Genomic DNA, 21,312 nt, shown 5'->3' on the forward strand with positions numbered 1-21,312 from the left:
TTGTATTGAAGCATCTCCATGATGACATGGCTCATCTAGGATCAGAACGAGTCATTGGGCTGGCAAGAGATCGTTTCTATTGGCCCTTCATGAAAAAGGACATTGAGGTTTATGTCACAAAACAGTGCCCCTGTATCAAGAAAAAGAAACCTGTGGTCCATGATAGAGCACCAATGGGCAGTATTACGACCAGTGCACCTCTTGAGCTTGTGTCTATCGATTACATGCACTTGGAGCAAAGCAAGGGTGGATACGAATACATCTTAGTAGTCATAGACCACTTCACCAGATTTGCCCAAGCATATCCAACACGAAACAAGTCAGGCAGAACAGCTGCAGAGAAAATATTTAATGACTTCATCCCTCGGTTTGGTTTTTTATCCAAATTGCACCATGATCAAGGCAGAGAGTTCGAGAACTCCCTGTTTAAGACCCTTCAGCAACTGTCCGGGGTGGGACACTCCAGGACAACCCTGTACCATCCACAGGGAAACCCTGCCGAGAGATTCAATCGGACGTTGCTTCAGATGTTGAGAACACTGCAAGAGGAGAAAAAGAGCAACTGGAAGGATCATTTACCACAGGTGGTGCACGCATACAACTGCACTAGACACGAGGCCACAGGTTTCTCACCCCACTACCTCATGTTTGGGCGCCACCCCCGCCTCCCTGTTGATCTGCTCTTTGGTCTGTCCTCTGAAGAGGAGGGTGAAACACCCCAAGGGTACACCGACAAATGGGCTGTGAGAATGAAAGAGGCCTACCGCATTGCATCTGAGAACAGTCAGCAGTCCAGTGCACGAGGCAAGAGACGATATGACCTTCATGTGAAGGGGATTGTTCTACAGCCTGGTGACAGGGTTTTAGTTCTCAACATGAGTGAGAGAGGAGGCCAAGGAAAGCTGAGGTCCTACTGGGAACAAACGGTAAACATTGTTAAGGAACAAATAAATGACAGCCCTGTTTACAAAGTGTCTCCAGAGACAGGTGGTGGCAAAGTCCGTACTCTACATAGGAATCTCCTCCACCTTGTGAACGACTTACCTGTGAGTGTGGCTGAACAGTCAAAGAACCAAGCACCGACTAAAGAGAGACAAAGGAATAGGAGTCAGGTTGAAAGGAATGCAGAGAGAGAGACATTCCAAAGCAGTGCTTCATCTGACTCTGATGAAGATGGCCCAAGACCACAGTACTGGCTCAGAGTATCAAGGCCAGCCGAGTCACAAAGGTCAAATATAACAACCACCCATGTGCCTAATAGAAACCATGTTACTTCTCCATCCTTACATGAACAAGCAAGGATGACCACACAAGCAGGAGAGCACAGACAGCCTCCCAGCTTCACAGCAGAGGAACCTGAACTGATGGAGCAAGAACAATCCAGTGAACACGAATATGAACAGAATGCTGAAAATGAACATTGCCAACCCAGATATGACACTAACCAGGACAGTCCTACTTCCTCTCAGTGTGGTTCAGTCAGGAGACCAGTGCGAGTCAGGAGACCACCCAGGACACTGACTTACGAGTCTCTTGGTCAGCCATCCTACCAGTCAATTGGGTCAGTCAACAATATTGGACTTTGTGGGCCGCAGACATTGCCAGCATGGGGAATACAGTCAGGCCCAACACCACATTACCCACCCTATCCCACACTATATCCAACACTGCCATACACCGTCATGATGCCATACATTGTACCTTCCTTTGCATACTAACATACAAGTTTTGATTTGAAAAAAAAAAAGTGTATTTAAAAGAGTATTTTGTTTTGAATGCCGGGAGTCATTTTCTTTGTCGGGGAGCGTGTGACCCACCCATAATGTGTCACATTTTTTGTGTTGATATATTTATTTTATTTTATGGTTTGAATTCGTTTTTGGAGCTGTCATTCCACATTTATCAATATTCACATTGGTCAGTAGGGGGCAGCAGGGCGTTTCTTCCCAATTGAATGCGATCACCTACAGACCGGAAGTGTCTTGTCATTCTGACGAGAGCGACCAGTCTGTGACCAACTGAAACGTTCTGTGTGCTTTTTTCCTCCTGTATAACAGGTTAGTTTTGGTAAAACAACTCACTGAATAATATCCATGTTTTTTTCTAAGTTTAAGTACACATTCTGATGGTGGAGCCTAACTCTAAAGTGTTTGTGAGTTGTAGTTTGTATTTGTGAATGAATCCGGTGCACAGCTGTATTAATCAATACAAAATGGCGACGTGAGTGCGCAATGTTTATATAGGAACTTCTGATCCTAATTCAGACTCCCAAATTAGAGCTCCCGTTTTCTTATTGATTTCATATGTATATTTGTATAATGTGTGTGTTCTGAAATAGGTTTTACATGCTATTTTGTTATGTTTGGACATGATTATATAAGTTAAGCTCTCAGGAATGGTCAATGAACATTTCAAGTACAGTAACTTAAAGCTGCTATATAAGAAGAAGAATATGAAGAAAAGTAAAGTATTTAAATGAATGTTGCTAAATTGTGCATTAAGTTAAAGGTGAATATTCCTGAGAAAGACAAGACAGTGAAATAATGTCTAATTGAGCACTATATTGTATGTTTTGGAGTGATGATGTGGATATGTGAAAATATATGGCAAAGGCATACAGTATTGTTATGGTAATTATAACTCCAGTGATACAGTAACAGTTTAATGATAGTTTATTGAGTGTTTTGATGAAAATAGAGGTGAAGATAAAGTAAAAGACATTGACATGATAATACAAAGTGACAAAATATATGGGAAATTAAGTGAATTGTGGATTTGTAAATTCTGTTAATAAATTCTGACGAGAGCGACCAGTCTGTGACCAACTGAAACGTTCTGTGTGCTTATTTCCTCCTGTATAACAGGACATTATTATCTGACCGCTTGTCCTGGCTACTTGGGACCTGCAACACTAGCAGTGATGTATCTGTGCGCTGGGCTTCAATAAAGTTCGAGTTGAGCATAATAACGAGTAAGTCACTTTACTACACCTACCATATAGTCTTGTTTCCCGGTGGAAAATCCAAACACCGGAATGGAAACAAAACGTCGACGAAGCTACTACCGTAAAGTTAGAAAGAGATCGGCACATTCAGAGATAACAGCTGAATAGCTGAAAAAAAAGAGAACATATTTTAAGAACAAATAGTACCTCTTTCTAGCCATAGCAACGGAGACAGTGAGCTACGAGCTCATTTTCAGCAACAATACAATCTGTGGTCCGGGCAGGAAACCCGACGGTGTGCTTTTTCAATAGCGGAGGCTAAGACCACTACTTAGGGACCGTCTACAAAGAACAACCCCTGACAAGCAAAATACATTAGTAAAAAAATAAAAATCTAAATTATTATACATTGCCAAGTCACTGTAATAATTACAGATGTAGAAAGTGTCCTATTGGATACTTATTATATATTGTTTGGCATTTTTATGAATAATTTGTATGGTTATTCATAACTTTATAAGTGTACATCACACTGTTTCGCCAACTGCACCACAAATAAATGGTCACCAGCTGTTTATAGTACAACTCTAATTAAAAAAAAAAAGATATTTTGCTGATTTTTGAGCAATGTGTAAAAAAAAAAAATTCAATAGCTTTAGGACTAAGCAATATATCTGTAGCGGTAAAGTCCTAAACTATTACTGCTACTGGTTGCCGAATAAAACTGAAGCTAGTTTAGACGTGTGCGGCTGGCTAATAATTGATGTCCAGAATTGTGTCCATATTTAACAAAAATATTTAGGCTCCAGCGCCCCCCGCGACCCCAAAGGGAATAAGCGGTAGAAAATGGATGGATGGATTCATTAACATACAGCCACATAAATCAAACTTACTTTGTAACAAAACCGAAAAATAAACGGGAGCAAACAAATCAAAGCCTGGCACAGTCAAAAACTGTTGCGCCTCCACTCAGCAACACCTGAGCAAGATCCCAGCCCCTCCCTAAGTAGACTGGCACTTGGCCTTGAGCCAACCCCTTTAGTGACGTCATGACTTTGACGGATAGAAAGAGTAAATGGCTCTAACACACCAGCCCCTAATTGCTACTGGCGTGACGAACAGAGCAATTTAATTACAAATAAATAAAATAAAAATAGAGCCATAATACCAAAACAAACCCTCTTTCTTAGGTTTTCAGGTTCCCTTTTGCAATAATGCAGTTATTTTACTCCATACCTTCACATAGAAGGCATATCTTTGTTACGGGTCTTTCTATTATGCTCGTTTTGGTTTGCAGACGAACTGAACGTACAAGGCCTTTCCTATCAGGAAATGTTTCCAGTATTCTTCCAAGGATCCAACTTCCTCTTGGTGCTGAAGCATCCACTACTGTAACAATATCTCCTGGTGTGAAACATCTTTTTTCATTTGTCCATTTTTGTCGCTCTTGTAGCAATGGTAAATACTCGTGAATCTACCTTTTCCAAAAAAGGTCAGCGATATATTGACTCTGTCTCCATCTTCTTTTTGCATACAGATCCATCTTTGTAAACAGACCTGGTGGAAGAACTGGTTTTCCTTTCATAAGGAGTAAGTGATTTAGCGTCAGAGCCTCAAGGTCATTTGGGTCATCCGATGGTCTTGTGATGGGGCGATCATTTAGCATAGCTTCAACTTCGCACAACACAGTTTGAAAGCCTTCATCGTCCAGTGTTTGTTGGCGAAGCACGGCACTTAAGATCTTTCTGATCATTCTGATGATGCGCTCCCATATGCCACCATAATGAGAAGCAGCCGGTGGGTTGAAACTCCATTTGATTCCCTTTTGTGCGAGAGATCTTTCGATAAGGGCTTGATCAAAGGAAGCCAAGGCCTCTCTTAGCTCCCTTTCTGTTCCCACAAAGTTGGTACCGTTGTCGGATCTCATGTGGGAAACTTGTCCTCTTCTACAGACGAATCTTCTGATAGCGTTAATGCATGAGCTTGTATCGAGGGAGTAAGCCACTTCCAGATGAACAGCTCTACTTGCCATGCAAGTGAATATTACTCCATAACGCTTTACGATGCTGCGCCCTCTTTTCACGTTGATGGGGCCAAAATAGTCCACGCCCACGTTTGTGAACGGGGGAAGATCTGGAGTGACTCTCTCTGTGGGCAGGTCCGCCATTTTTTGTTCACCAGTCTTTCCTCTGTATTGTCTGCAGAATCTGCACTTTGTGGTGACCTTTCTCACCGCGGAATTGGCGTTTGTGATCCAAAACTTTTTCCTTACAGTTGAAAGTATATGATTCCTTCCTCCATGACCAAGTAGTTGGTGGAAATGCCGGAGAATAAGGCTGGAGATGTGTTGGTCTTTAGATAAGATGAGGGGATGCCTTACATCTTCGGGCATAGCTGCTTTGTTCAGTCGACCCCCAACTCTCAGAAGACCTCCATCTAGAATTGGATCCAGCTTGTAGATGGAGCTGCTCTTTTGTACTGGTTTCCCAGAGGTTAATGAAGTGATTTCGCTGTGGAATCTTTCTTGCTGACAAAAAGAAATTATTGATATCTCTGCTTCTGAGAGATCATCAAGAGACAACTTCTGGCTTCCCAGTGAAGCTCTCACAGCCTGCATTTCCTTATGCACATACATTACTAGTGATCCATTACCAACAGTACGTGTAGACTGTAGCTGTCTTCTTTTCCTACTCATGTTTAGCAAGACCTTTTTTAGCTTAAGGATCCAGGCAACTGCAACCTTCAATCTTTGCCAGTCAGAGAAATAAGTTATTAGTTGATGAGTAGCGTTCACATCATTAACAACAGTTGCATTCACTGTGAGATTGCGTTTAACTTCTGGGTCCTCAGCAGAAACATTGATGTCTATGGGCCCTTCTGGCCAGTTTTCCTTAGGCTCCCATAGAAACATTGGGCTTCCAATCCATCTCTGTTTGACCAGATCTTCTGCCTTCAATCCTCTTGAAGCATCGTCGGCTGGGTTTTTTGTTGTGGAGATGTATCGCCACTGTGACACATCTGTGTGGTCCCTTATTGTTGTCACCCTGTTTGCAACAAATGTCTTGAACCTCTTATCTTCGTTTTTTATGTACTTTAGAACTGATGTGCTATCTGTCCAAAATACAGATTTTTCCAGAGGAAGCTGCAGCTCTGCCTGGAGCATTTTGTCCACTCTAACAGCGACGACGGCCGCTGTGAGTTCCAGGCGAGGTATGGTGACAGGCTTCAGCGGAGCCACTCGGGCCTTTCCAAACAAGAAAACAACATGAACTACTTTCTGTGTGTTTTCCATTTTGAGGTATGTGACAGTACCATAGGCATCTTCACTAGCATCTGAGAAGTGATGCAATTGGGCCGTTGCAATACCTCCGAAGTTCTTGGGCTGGATACAACGATGGATCTTGAAATCTGCCACTTTCTCAAGGTCTGCTAGCCATTTGTTCCACTTGTGCTGGAAGGCTTGAGGTATCGGGTCATCCCAATCACACTTCTGTCTGCATAACTCCTGCAACAACAGCTTAGCAAGGAGTATGAGTGGTGCTAGGAATCCTAGCGGATCATAGACAGAACTGATTATGGACAGCATGCCGCGCTTTGTGCGGGGCTTCTCCTTGACACTTAACTTGAAGGTAAAGGTGTCTGTCTCAATGCACCACTGAAGACCTAAAGCTCTTTCCATTGGTAACTTGTCTCTGTCCAGATCTAGTTCATGCAGGGTTTTTGATTTGTGTTCTTCTGGGATGCTTTGAAGCACCTTCCGGCTATTGCTGATCCATTTTGTGAGATTGAAACCTCCTTTCTGGTAGACAGACCTGAGCTCAGAGATCAAGCCGGCAGCAACCTCATCAGAGGGAAGGCTTTTCAGCAGGTCATCCATGTAGAAGTTCCTGTTAATGGTGTCGATAACCTCTACTGGAAAGCTGTGCTTGTTGTCGTTAGCGGTCTTTCTAAGAGCAAAGCACGAGCAGCTGGGTGACGAAACTGCTCCGAACAAATGAACACACATGCGATGTTCCACAAAATCTTGCTTCAAGTCCCCTTCAGGCCACCACAGGAATCTCAAAAAATCCCTGTGCTCTTCTGCCACCTTGACTTGGTGGAACATGGCCTCTATGTCTGCCATTACTGCCAAAAATTCTTGTCTGAACCGTAGAAGGACTCCTACTAAGGAGTTGGTTAGGTTAGGGCCTTGTAGGAGTTGACTGTTGAGTGAGACCCCTTTAAACTCTGCTCCACAGTCAAACACCACCCGCAGCTTGCCCTTCCTAGGGTGGTATACACCATGGTGCGGTATATACCACACACCTCCTTCACGTGGTTTTAACTGGTGTTGTGGCACTTGTTCCGCATAGCCTTTATTAATGACGTCAGTGAGGAAGCTTGTGTACTCACTGTGGAAATCTGTATTCCTCTGCAGTCTCCTTTCCAGGCCACGGATACGTTGCTTAGCAACACAGATGTTATTTGGCAAGGAAGTATTTTCTGATTTGAAGGGCAACTTCATTTGGTAATGTCCGTCTTGGAGCTGAACAGAGCTTTCCACAAGTTCCATGTACTTCATTTCCTCTCTTGACATCTCCTCTTGATATTTAGGACCCTGCTCATTGAAATCATGCATGTACTGGTTTATAAGCAGTTCCTCCAACCTGTTGACGATTGTGCGATTAACAGTAACTGTGGGGCTCGCATTATGCGTGTCATTTCCTTGTAATGGCCCATTAATTACCCACCCCAATAGGGTTCTGACAGCATAGGGTCCGTCTCCGTGGCTGTTAATCACCTCCCATGGTTCCATTAACTTGGAGGCGTTGGTACCAATTAACAGGTCCACGTTGGCAATTATTCGAGGAATTTTGATGCCTTGGAGCCCTTTGAGCACTTCACTTGAACGGGCAGGATAGGTAAAATTCCATATTTGCCAGTCCCTGTATGGCCACAAGTTGATGATGTAGTGCAAATCTCTGCTTTTACCTTTGGTAGTTGGCTATTTTCTCCATTTTCCAGATGCCTCCTGTCAATATGTAGCACTTCGGGATGAGTCTTGTTGCAGAAAGAGCAAGTGATGCGCCTGTTGCAACTCTTGCTAAGGTGCCCTGTGCACAGGCAACCAAAACACAGGCCTTTTTCTTTTAAAAAGTCAAGCTTTTCGCCGTGCGCCTTCTTTCCCAATATCTGACAGTGCTCCAATGCATGTTCACTTTTACAGTAAAGACAGGAAATAGAGTTTGTCTTGGAGGTGTTCATAAACTTATTCAGGTGTGGATCCGGTTTTGGTTCAGTGGCAACTGCCACATGAGTTGCAAAACTGTTCCTTCTGAACTGTGATTTGCTTTGATGTATAGGCTTGAGTTTGGTTATTGTTTTATTCAGAGGAATGTCCTGAATGTCACCAAAGACAGGATCTGAAGCAATTCTGACCTGATGTTCAATAAATTTCACAATGTCTATGAAACAAGCGCGTCGCTTTTGTTGGTCAACAATGTCAGCTGCTTTTCCTCTCCACTGGTCCCTTAATTTGTAAGGAAGCTTTTGTATGAGCATCTTCATGCTAGCTGGCATATTGAGCTCATCCAAGTATTGCAGCTCTTCCATCGCATTGGAGCATTCTCGCAAGTACAGTGCATAAGCTTGGAGATTTTTTACATCCTCAGATTTGATGTTTGGCCAAACCATGATTTTGTCCAGGTAGGCTGCTGTTATTTTTGAAGGATTTCCAAAGTGTTCCCTTAGTAGGTGTTTTGCTGTAGCATAGCCCCTCTCTGTAGGCATATAGAGGCAACTGCGCACCAAATCTCTCGACTGTCCTTTGGTAAACTGCTCCAGATAGTATAAGCAGTCACCACAATCATTGGTTTTTGCCTCCACACAATGCTCAAATGCTTTTATAAAAGCCTGAAACTGCAATGGGTCACCTTCAAAAACCGGAATGTGTCTGTGTGGAAGTAATTGGGAGGTTTGTGCTTGAACCAGGAGTGCCATCATTTCATTTTGCCTTTGTAATACAGTGTGGAATTCACCTGGTATTGTATTATTGCCTTGAAATGATTGAGCTGCTTGAGGTAAATGTTGCCTTGATTGGTTTTCCACAGGATCCAAAGTTGATGAGCGAAGTGGTTTGTTTGGTTGAGGGTGTGAATGAACCTTGTTTGGGGCCTTCTTGGCTGTGTGAAGCTCTGAAGGAGCAGCTTTAACAGACTGATGAAGTTGTTCTACAGGCTGTGCAGGCACTTTTCTCAGTTTTGTCTCTTGTCTATAATAGGACTCCATTCCATCAGACTTTTTGCTCCTGCCAGAAACACTGGCTTCCTGGAGGACAGACAATTTAGCATTGTGGGATGCTATTTGAGCATCCAACTCCATTTGCTCCTTTTTCCTCCTTATGGCCTCTGCTTGTTCCTCCTGTTCCCTCTTTAGAGCTGCTGCCTGCGCCTCCAATGCATGAATGTCTTTTATAGCAATAGCACGGGCAATAAGTGCTGCCTTATCTGCCTCTGCTATTATGCGAGCAGAAGAAGTGGAAGACCTTTTGCTTTTGTTTGAGGATACGGAATTATTGAGCTTTGATATGACATTGGATTGCACATTTGAAATGCTGTCGTGGGGTTGTACACTTTCATTTTCAACACCATCAACAGCAGAACCATCATTTATAACTTCATCATCATCATCATTGTCATCATCATCATTTTGAGAATACATCAACCTGTCAACCTTGTCAATAAAACCATCAAAATTCAACATTTTTGCTTTGTACCATATCTCATGTTTAGTACACTCATCATCTGGTAAAAGAGACAACAAAGTTTTGTGCACTTTTCTGGTTTCATGATAAAAACCCATAAACCTGCTAAATTCCTCCCTTAGCTCATGTGAACGTGTTTCGTCATTTAACAGGGCAATGACCCCCTCTTTCAGCGTTGATAGTCTTTGCAACTTTGATTTTCTTTCCCCCTGCAAACTTTCAATTTTGTGACCTAGAGCTTTGGGTGTCATTTTTACCACACGTTTTTTCCCTTCAACCCCTTGCCCAACATTGTCACGTTCAGCCACATTGTCCTCCTGTGGCTGTTTATGTTCGTCAGCGCACATTTGTGCTCTCTCCTCCTCCATTTGGAAAAAGTCAAAGTTTTTCAACCCGCGCTCAAGTCAAGTCAAATAGTCACCAATGCATTGGGTTTTTTCAATATTTGTGTGCACACATTTTAACAATGGCCGTTTTGCTTTTGTTTATGTCGACGCGCCGCTAAAACATACCACACAGGTGTAGGACGGGCTCAACGCTGCTCCGCGTCCTCCTCCACGCACTGCACGCACGCGCGCTGCTTGGCTCGGTGGGATGATCTGCTGCTGCTGCTGCTGACTGCTGTCCCCAATGAGCGACCCTGTAGCTCTCCAGTGGGACTCGTAGCTGCCGATGCAGAGCTTGATTGCAGATGGTCTCCGCCGCTTCGCCGATCCGTTTCCTCCGCCGCCGATCACCAAACAAACGCTGACAGCGGCCCGTGCGTTCCTCTTCCAAAACGAGCCTCGTAGCTTGTTGCTTCCTAATAAACAACTCGCGTTCCGATGAGGCAGTTTTTGACTAAATGTAGCGGTAAAGTCCTAAACTATTACTGCTACTGGTTGCCGAATATAACTGAAGCTAGTTTAGACGTGTGCAGCTGGCTAATAATTGATGTCCAAAATTGTGTCCACTGTCCATGTTTAACAAAAATATTTATTAACATACAGTCATAAATCAAACTCACTTTGTTACAAAAACGGAAAATAAACGGGAACAAACAATTCAAAGCCTGTCACAGTCAAAAACTGTTGCGCCTCCACTCAGCAACACCTGAGCAAGATCCCAGCCCCTCCCTAAGTAGACTGGCACTTGGCCTTGAGCCAACCCCTTTAGTGATGTCATGACTTTGACGGATAGAAAGAGTAAATGGCTCTAACAATATATATATATATATATATATATATATATATATATATATATATATATATATATATATATATATATATATATATATATATATATCCTGAAAATATGCAAACAAAACTGTGTTTAGATAATTGATACTTCAAACTTGCATAAATAAATCTTAAGGAATGTAACATAACTTGGCTTCTGAGAGCTTCAAAATGTAATGAATAAAATGCTAAAGTTGTTGATAAACAAGCAATTATTTTAATAATTAAATATCGCCATTTTAAATGAATTATTATGATAATTTAAAATTAATTATTTCAAATATGCTTATTTTAATGTATAATTCTAATACCTGGATGTAATAAGGAGTCAGAAAAAATACAAATAAAAATACAATTCATTTTGATGTTTTTAGCAAAATATAGTAAACATTTATTTAGGTTTTTTTTTTTTTAAATTAATACATATATTTATTTTTAGGTGAGATAAACATAATAATACAATTTATCTCTTGTCTGGATGATTTAGTTCTTGTCACCATGTTGTCCTCCCGTTGTGAAAAAAGGCTGTCCTCACTCAGGTCCGCATGGAGCTGGAGGGGGCGTGGCCTCCAGCTCCGGCGGAAAATCGGGAGATTTTCGGTAGAATATTTGTCCCGGGATGTTTTCGGGAGAGGCGCTGAATTTCGGGAGTCTCCCGGAAAATTCGGGAGGGTTGGCAAGTATGCGCTTGTCCCTCTCGGGGTAGTGGGGGTGGCTGGAGCCTATCCCCGCTGCATTTGGGCGGAAGGCAGCGTACACCATGGACGAGTTGTGTGTTGATTTTTTTGTGAATTGTAATGTCGCGTTTGCATGCAAATAATGTATAAAAGAGGAAACAAGTCAATAGGAAGTGACGTAAACTATCACTTGCACATGCGCAGGCTGATCATGTTTTCTGTCACCGATCGTCTTGTAAAAGGCAGCGGAGCAGTGTGGGTTTTAAATCTGCGTTGATTCCTTCATTTTTACGTTTGTACCTATTCGTTTAGGTGTGACAAACTAAACTTTATTCGTTCTTCGTGTCAGAATGAACTAAACTCAGTGAACTTTGAAGCTTCTTCGGCGAACTTAACTCGCAACTTAGCTTAGCTTGTTAGCTGCTAACAAAATACACCCGGAAGTTATCAACACATCGCTACGCAAAATGCTGAGAGTGTTGGTTAATTAGCGACTAACTGCGGCTGTGGGAGAAATATTTGTAGTGTTATAAAGAAAGATAGCAGAGTACGAGGGGGAACTTTCTCCAACAAAAGAGGAGAACTCGCGACAACGTCAACTACTGGACGCTGTTTTCAAGAAGCATCAAGTTGTGTTACACAGAACAGGTTTGTTTACTTCTTACTCTCACATCTTTACTAACTTTATGTTTCATCATTGACATGAAAGAATAATTGGAATAACTTTACTGAGTGGAGGAGCATTGTAGTGAGTGTAGGATAGTAAGGCTGGTTATAAACAATTTTATTTGCAGACAAAAACATAAAATAAACTGTATAATAAAGAAACTGCATTGTCTCCCACTGAACTGCAATCTACGCATGACAGCAGGGCAATAGTTAAGGGCAGGGTCGGCAACCCGCGGCCCTGGAGCCGCATTCGGCTCTTTGATCACTTTGATGCGGCTCAGCTGCATACTTGCCGACCCCCCGATTTTCCCTCTTGCAGAAAACCACCGGGATTAATATTCTCAGATTTTCACCCGTACAATAATAATTAGGGCGTGCCTTGATGGTACAGCATTTAGCGACCTCTACAGTTTGTATAAACAGCGTGCCAGCCCAGCCTCTTGTTATATGCATCTTCTGCTTGCACACGTAAGTGACAGCAAGGCATACTTGGTCAACAGCCATGTAAAACAACTTTAACATTCTTACTAATAATGCGCCACACTTTGAACCAAAACCAAACAAGAATGACAAACACATTTTGGGAGAACATCTGTACCTTAACACAACATAAACACAACAGAACGAATCCCATGCAGCCCTGACTCTTCCGGGCTACATTATACACCCCTGCTACCACTAACCCCCCCCTTGTGCGTCGGTTGAGGTGGGCGGGGTTTGGTAGCGGGGGTGTATAATGTAGCCCGGAAGAGTTAGGGCTGCATGGGATTCTGGGTATTTGTTCTGTTGTGTTTATGTTGTGTTACGGTGCAGATGTTCTCCCGAAATGTGTTTGTCATTCTTGTTTGGTGTGGGTTCACAGTGTGGCGCATTATTAGTAAGAGTGTTAAAGTTTTTTATACCGCCACCGTCAGTGTAACATGTGTGGTTGTTGACCAAGTATGCCTTGCTGTCACTTATGTGATCAAGCAGAAGCTTCATACAAAGTGTGACTGGGCTGGCACGCTGGTTGTAGTGGGCGCTAAATGCTGTACCATCACGGCACGTTCGAGAGAACAGTTGCCCTGAAATTCGTTGTCTGCCGGAAAAATCGGGAGGGTTGACAAGTATGACGCTGTCAAGCGCCATTCATATAAAACCCGCGAGCCGCACTAACATTCAATTTTCATATTAAGTTGTGGGTCGCGTGTCTGAGACCCTTGGTTTATACATAGCACAAAGCAAAAAAAAAACTTTTTATGCAGTGTTATTTCATTTTAAATTTCAAAAGATTTTTGTGGCTCCCATTGTTTTCTTTAATTTGTGAAACTGGTCAAAATGGCTCTTTGACTGGTAAAGGTTGCCGACCCCTGGTTATGGGGAACTATGCTTTTTATCATTTATTTTACGTTTTTTTTTTTTTTTTATTCTACCATGAATTGATTACGTGGACCTAAACAAGTTGAAAAACTTATTCGAGTGTTACCATTTAGTGGTCAATTGAATGGAATATGTATTGAACTGTGCAATCTACTAATAAAAGTTTCAATCAATCAATCAATCACAAGCCCCAAGTGAGAAGCACACAGATTGCTTTCTCTTTTTGTGCAAGTTAAATTGGGGTTGGGGGGAAACTCTAGCAAGAGGCAGCTGACAGTAGAGGCAATGGAGATTTGGTGTATTCTGCATACAAAGCCCTCTAAAAACGCCAAAAGTGTTTATATACATGCTCTAAGTACCGTATTTTTCGGAGTATAAGTCGCACCTGCCGAAAATGCATAATAAAGAAGGAAAAAAACATACTATGAAAAAACTATGAAAAAAAACTGCGACTTATAGTCTGAAAAATACGGTATGTATTTAATGCATGCTTGCCAACCTTGAGACCTCCGAATTCGGGAGATGTTGGGGGAGGGAAGTATATTGTAGTGTCCCGGAAGAGTTAGTGCTGCAAGGGGTTCTGGGTATTTGTTCTGTTGTGTTACGGTGCGGATGTTCTCCCGAAATGTGTTTGTCATTCTTGTTTGGTGTGGGTTCAGAGTGTGGCGCATATTTGTAACAGTGTTAAAGTTGTTTATACGGCCACCCTCAGTGTGACCTGTATGGCTGTTGACCAAGTATGGATTGCATTCACTTGTGTGTGTGAAAAGCAGTAGATGTTATGTGACTGGGTCGGCACGCTATATGGAGGAAAAGCGGACGTGACGTCAGACTGTCCTCAGGTCAGCATGCGGCTGTTAAGGGGTGAAGGTTTCACGTGAGAGAGGATGCTAAAGGCAGTGCCTTTAAGGCACGCCCCCAATATTGTTGTCTGGGTGGAAATCGGGAGAATGGTTGCCCCGGGAGATTTTCGGGAGGGGCACTGAAATTCGGGAGTCTCACGGGAAAATCGGGAGGGTTGGCAAGTATGATTTAATGTAGTACTGTAAAAGACACATTAATTCTAACATGTAATATTTAAGTACAGTATGTTGGTCATTTTAAGCGTTGCTGGAACTTTTTTTGGGGGGTGCTTTGATTTTACAAAGCACATAATAAATGTTGTTATTTCCACCAATACCAGCTACCACTAATCATGAAGGACTTTATGAGTGCCAACAAAGACTATGTAGGAGCCATTTAAGGCATCCTTATTTTTGTGTTGGCATTACTTTCTTTTGTCACTAAGTGGCGGGCTTTTTGGTTGAGCGGTGCAGGGGGGAAGGCATATGTAGGAGCACAGGTGAGCCAAACGAGGAAGGACTCAGGTTTGGGAGCACAAACTGTTCTTGGCAGCAGCAGACAACAGCAGACAACAGCAGACAGCAACAGGCAGGAGAACATATAACACAATATCACAGCAATAATCCCTGGTATGTTTCATTCACCCTGCAAGTTCGTTAATAAATATGCATAAACTGGATTTCCGACTGGACCTCACTTCATATGCAATGTTTGCTACTGCGTAGGATCACTCCCTCAAACCTGTTGAGTAATGATAATAAATTGGAACATTTGAAGGTGAAGATTGCCATTACATACTACTTTGAGACCAATGGTGATCCAGAACCTCATATTTCTGAGCTTGAATATACCAGGGTTTCCACAAGGCATTAAAAAGCATTAAACGTCATTAGATGGATTTTGTGAAAATTAAGGCCTGAATGGCATTAAAATGCATTAGATACGATTTCCAGGTGAATTAAAAATGTAATACTGTAGGATTGGTCCGTTAGTCAATACGTCAATCAATCAAAAGATACATTAAAAAAATTAACTTCATAACGTTTTGGTAATCGATAAATTGCTATGTCTTTCTGTGTTTCTTTTCTTCATCTCTGGCTTTCAAACTGGGTACAAGAGATCTAGTAAGGGCTTAAAAGCATGAAACATGTCATGTTACTAAGGAAGCTAAGCTTGTTTCATACACGACTTCTTTATTTCAGTCTTCTCCGGTTCAACACACATGAGCTAACTTGGCTAACATTAGCAGGTCTGGTGACGCAAGCGCCTCACGTGACCTACGGTGGCCCAGGATGGACAACAAAAGGAATTCTCACAACAGACCACAACTCTTACTCTCTGACATTCCCACAGTAAATGAATTAGAGTTCTTTCAGCTGCCTGACACATTATACATGACTTTCTATCTATTGTACCCATTTTAAACATCTAACAGGGTTTAAATTACAATCTATTCACAATGTTTAATTGACTCAGCCTATTTCTAATGCATCTAAAGGGCTTTTTGGCATTTTGGAATGGAATGATCTTTGTCATTGCACAAGTTCAACAACATTTTGTTTTCAGCACAAACCTGTTCAAGATTAGACAAACAACAATGTACAGGGTTACAGAACAGGAACATTGATGGGTCGCCACTCACGGCGCCCTGGAGAAGTTGGGAAAAAGGTAGACGCTGGGGGATGATGAGTAAAATAGCAAAGCGCATGCACATTTTACAACATACAGCTCGAGTTTTGCAACTGCCAGCTACTCGGGCGCTTGTTCGTCTTCCAACATATACCACATGGGGTGAGGCGAGGGCGTGAGATGGGCGTTGGGTGTGTGTGTGCAGGCTTGGAGTCTCTCTCTGCAGGCGTTAGGAGCAAAGTTCAATTCCCAGGTGTTATTGGAGGAGGGAGGGATGTCAGAGCGGCTATCGCTGTGATGTCCTTCAGTGGATGTTTTCAGAACAGCCTTGGTTTGTTTAGAGCAGCGTCAAGGCCATTTGAGAGAGTCAAATCGTAAATAAGTATTGTTATTTTCCAAGCGAGCAGACATTTTAATGTCTTGTCTGATCTAATCGTCTGTACTGTCTCTCAATTTGATCATTTTTGGTATTTCAATAAGTCTTTCAGTGATGTTGTCCAACTTACGATTCTGTTCAGAAATCGCCACAGTCTGTGTTCCTACAGCCCGACCCATGTATTCCAAGGCAAATCAATCATCCCATTTCCGAACACATGTATCATTTGCATTCTTAGTATGATGTACATTTATAATACCATAAAACCTTTTTACAATTTAAAAAAAAAATGGTATCCTGATTTTTTATTATTTTTTAACTATCCCTCAGTTTGTGGCTATTTAAAGGGGAACATTATTACAATTTCAGAAGGGGTAAAACCATTACAAATCGGTTCCCAGTGGCTTATTTTATTTTTCGAAGTTTTTTTCAAAATTTTACCCATCACGCAATATCCCTAAAAAAAGCTTCAAAGTGCCTGATTTTAACCATCGTTATATACACCCGTCCATTTTCCTGTGACGTCACACAGTGATGCCGATACAAACAAACATGGCGGATAGAACAGCAAGTTATAGCGACATTAGCTCGGATTCAGACTCGGATTTCAGTGGCTTAAGTGATTCAACAGATTACGCATGTATTGAAACGGATGGTTGTAGTGTGGAGGCAGGTAGGGAAAACGAAATTGAAGAAGAAACTGAAGCTATTGAGCCATATCGATTTAAACCGTATGCAAGCAAAACCGACGAAAACGACACGACAGCCAGCGACACGGGAGAAAGCGAGGACGAATTCGGCGATCGCCTTCTAACCAACGATTGGTATGTGTTTGTTTGGCATTAAAGGAAACTAACAACTATGAACTAGGTTTACAGCATATGAAATACATTTGGCAACAACATGCACTTTGAGAGTGCAGACAGCCCAGTTTTCATCAATTAATATATTCTGTAGACATACCCTCATCCGCTCTCTTTTCCTGAAAGCTGATCTGTCCAGTCCAGTTGGAAATGCATCTGCTTTGAGTGTCGCAGGATATCCACACATTCTTGCCATCTCTGTCGTAGCATAGCTTTCGTCGGTAAAGTGTGCGGAACAAACGTCCAATTTCTTGCCACTTTCGCATCTTTGGGCCACTGGTGCAACTTGAATCCGTCCCTGTTCATGTTGTTACACCCTCCGACAACACACCGACGAGGCATGATGTCTCCAAGGTACGGAAAACAGTCGAAAAAACGGAAAATAACAGAGCTGATTTGACTCGGTGTTTGTAATGTGTTTGAGAAAATGGCGGATTGCTTCCCGTTGTGACGTCATCGCTCCGAGAGCGAATAATAGAAAGGCGTTTAATTCGCCAAAATTCACCCATTTAGAGTTCGGAAATCGGTAAAAAAATATATGGTCTTTTTTCTGCAACAGCAAGGTATATATTGACGCTTACATAGGTCTGGTGATAATGTTCCCCTTTAAGGCATATTTTCAGAGGATATGCATTTTTACAGCATGTTTTTAAAGAGATACAATTTTTAATCCTAAAGTAAAAATGCTGTGAGCCAACATTCTGGTCACTTCGTCCTAGTAATGTCTTTGGTTCTAAGTTGAACTTTAAAGTTGACCGACTTCTCGGTTTATGGCCTCAACTTTTTAAGATACAGGTGCGAGGCATGATTTATCATCCAGCTCAAACTTTAACCACCTGAGAGGCGAGGCAGCAGCTCAGTATGTCAAATAGTTCCTTGGCGTTAGCTCTTAAAATAACAATGTTGCTAATACTTTGTTAATATGCAGATCACAACATGTTAATGGAGTATTGTTGGCGGTTTTTTAGATGTTTTTGCAGAGGAAGTTAAAAGCGGAATAGATTAATCCCATTAGCTACATTGTTAAGCAACTTTTGAAAGCCTGTTTTTTATTTATTTAGAATGTACATAAAAAGAAAGACATTTGTTCTTTGTCACATAAAGATTGTGAATGATAGGAAAAAGGTAAAAGATAAAGCAGTTCCCCTTTACACCACCGTCATTTAATTTACATAATTGAATATAAGCAATATCAATACATATTTTTGTAGTTACATGATAAATTTATAATTTATTTTTGCAATTAAGCTAATTACAAATAAAAAGTTGGTAAAATTAGAGCTGAACAAATTTCCAACTTGAGGTATTTTATTGATATTACAATTAAGTTACTGTAAAACTCAGCACACAAAGGAAAGTGCAATAATATCCACATTGTCTTAGGTGATTGAGCAAAGCTGGACTTTTCTAAATCATGTGTTTGTATTTTCGTGTCCTGCAGACGTCTGTGAAGAACATCTTCATTCTGAGCAACAGGAGTGGACCTCCAGGATGGCGCAGGAGAAACCACAGCCCCCTCACATTAAAAATGAAGAGGAGGAGCCACATCTTACCCTCATTAAAGAGGAAAATGAGGAATTAAAGCCCCCGCTCTTTAAAGACGAAGATGAGGAACACCGTTTCAGTCAGAATGAAGAGCATCATGAAGGACTGGAGGAGGTTGATGTCCCCAAGATGCCATTGACTGGTGTCATTGTGAAGAGTGAAGATGATGAGGTCAAAAGTGAAAGTGAGGAGAAGAGAGAGGCGGAGCCTCCAAGCAGCAGCTCAACTCAACACATGACAACAGAAGCTGATGGAGACCACTGTGGAGGATCACAAGCAGACAAGCTCTTAGCTCCACTATCAGATAGTGATGACACAACGTCACACTCTCCTCACACTGATGATGAAGACTCTGAAGCTGATACAACATGTCACACTGACAACACACACTTTAAATGTTCTCACTGTGGCAAAACTTTTAATCACCGTCGTAATATGAAAACACACATGAGAATACACACTGGTGAAAAACCCTTTTCCTGTTCAAGATGTGGTAAGTGTTTTACACAGAATAATCATTTGAAAATACACATTAGAACGCACACTGGAGAAAAACCTTTCATCTGTTCAATCTGTGCTAAAGGTTTTACACACAGTATCAATTTGAAAACACACATGACAACACACACTGGCGAAAAGCCTTTTATCTGTTCAGTCTGTGGTAAAGGTTTTGTACGAAATACTGATTTAAAAACACACATGAGAACTCACACTGGTGAAAAACCTTTTGTCTGTTCAATCTGTGTTAAAGGTTTTACGCAAAATAATGATTTGAAAGCACACATGAGAACACACACTGGTGAAAAACCTTTTATCTGTTCAATCTGTACTAAAGGATTTACACAAAATACTCATTTGAAAACACACATGGCAACTCACACTGGTGAAAAACCTTTTATCTGTTCAATTTGTGTTAAAGGTTTTGTACGAAACGGTGTTTTGAAAAGACACATGAGAACACACACTGGAGAAAAACGTTTTATCTGTTCAATCTGTGCTAAAGGTTTTACACAAAATAGTGATTTGAAAGCACACATGACAATACACACTGGTAGAAAACCGTTCTCCTGTTCAATCTGTGCTAAAGGTTTTGTACGAAAAGATCTGTTGACATTACACATGAAAACACACACTGGTGAGGTAGTGTGAGTTGCAGTGTGTGATGAAAAATTCTCTTAAAAGTACCAGTGTAAGAAACACAAGTGAGAACATCAGCAGCAAATGAAGCTGCAGGACTTTAAATAAACTGACAAAATGTTGTTAACTTTGACTATCTGACAACATCGCCACTTGCAGTGCATCAGGAAATCACAGCGCTTCACTTTTCCCACATTTTGTTTTGTTACAACCCTGAATGGAATAAATTTGTTTTTTCCTCAGAATTCTACAGACAATATGTTTTTTTTGCTAATTTATTCAAATAAAAAACTAAAACATCACATGTACATAAGTATTCACAGCTTTTGCTCAATTCTTTGTTGATGCACCTTTGGCAGCAATTACAGCCTCAACTCTTTTTGGTAGGGAAGAAGGATGGGTCTGTGCGTAGATGGCCCAGGTGGGCCTTGGGTTGGGGTCAAAACGTGACACCTCATTTACCGTGCTGTAATCCACACAGAACCGCACAGACCCATCCTTCTTCCCTACCAGAAGGATGGGTCTGTGCAGTTCTGTGTGGATTGCAGTGGAAAGGGGTGTGCCAGGACCGGCCTCGAAGTCAACGACAGGTGCGTAGATGGCCCAGGTGTCAAAACGTGACACCTCGTTTACCTTGCGGTAATCCACACAGAACCGCACAGACCCATCCTTCTTCCCTACCAGAAGGATGGGTCTGTGCAGTTCTGTGTGGATTACCGCAAAGTAAACAAGGTGTCACGTTTTGACACCTGGGCCATCTACGCACCTGTCGTTGACTTCGAGGCCGGTCCTGGCACACCCCTTTCCACTGCAGGCCCGCAGGCCACGCTCCCCCTCCACAGACATCTTTTCGCACAGAATTTAAACATCAGCCAAGAGGTAACTATACATTAAAAACAGAACAGAAATGTTCCATAACCTCCCAGCATATCTACTATGCTTATAAATATGATCATAAATAACAGGAGTCAACTATTTTACACTCTGAAAAAAACAGCAGCGGCGTCGAGCCTTCAAGTACACATCTTTGTGTTTTTAGTATTAATGTTTTAGCCTTTTCTCATTACATAATGCCTTTTTGCTCTGTTTTGACTTTTTTTTTAAATTTTATTTCTACAAAGTCTCATAAAAATAAAGAGATGCGTTCAGCAAATGCTCCCCAGGCCACAATTTGTCTTCCTGGAGAAATAAGTGAAGCAGTGTTCAAAGTGTTGCCAAACGACAGAAGAGTTGTCTCTAGGTTGTGTTTTAGTTAGTGGGTCCATGGCAGTAACATGTCTTGCAAAATTACTTTTCCATAAATGTTAATAA

General features: G+C 41.7%; 1 protein-coding gene across 2 annotated transcripts; it reads left to right on the forward strand.

Annotated features, from left to right (window-relative positions):
* Positions 1-11,761: 11,761 nt before the first annotated feature.
* On the forward strand, positions 11,762-20,295 carry LOC133572745 (uncharacterized). 2 transcript variants are annotated; one of them, XM_061925731.1, is made up of 2 exons: positions 11,762-12,228; positions 18,761-20,293. In XM_061925731.1, the coding sequence occupies exon 2, from the start codon at positions 18,811-18,813 to the stop codon at positions 20,011-20,013; it is 1,203 nt and encodes a 400-aa protein (XP_061781715.1). In that variant the 5' UTR covers positions 11,762-12,228; positions 18,761-18,810; the 3' UTR covers positions 20,014-20,293. The 2 variants fall into 2 exon arrangements, with proteins under 2 accessions (XP_061781715.1, XP_061781716.1); XM_061925732.2 differs by having other exon boundaries at positions 11,793-11,835; positions 18,761-20,295.
* Positions 20,296-21,312: the final 1,017 nt, after the last annotated feature.

The sequence above is a fragment of the Nerophis lumbriciformis genome, linkage group LG30 (genome assembly GCF_033978685.3).
Source record: "Nerophis lumbriciformis linkage group LG30, RoL_Nlum_v2.1, whole genome shotgun sequence".
NCBI lineage: Eukaryota > Metazoa > Chordata > Actinopteri > Syngnathiformes > Syngnathidae > Nerophis > Nerophis lumbriciformis.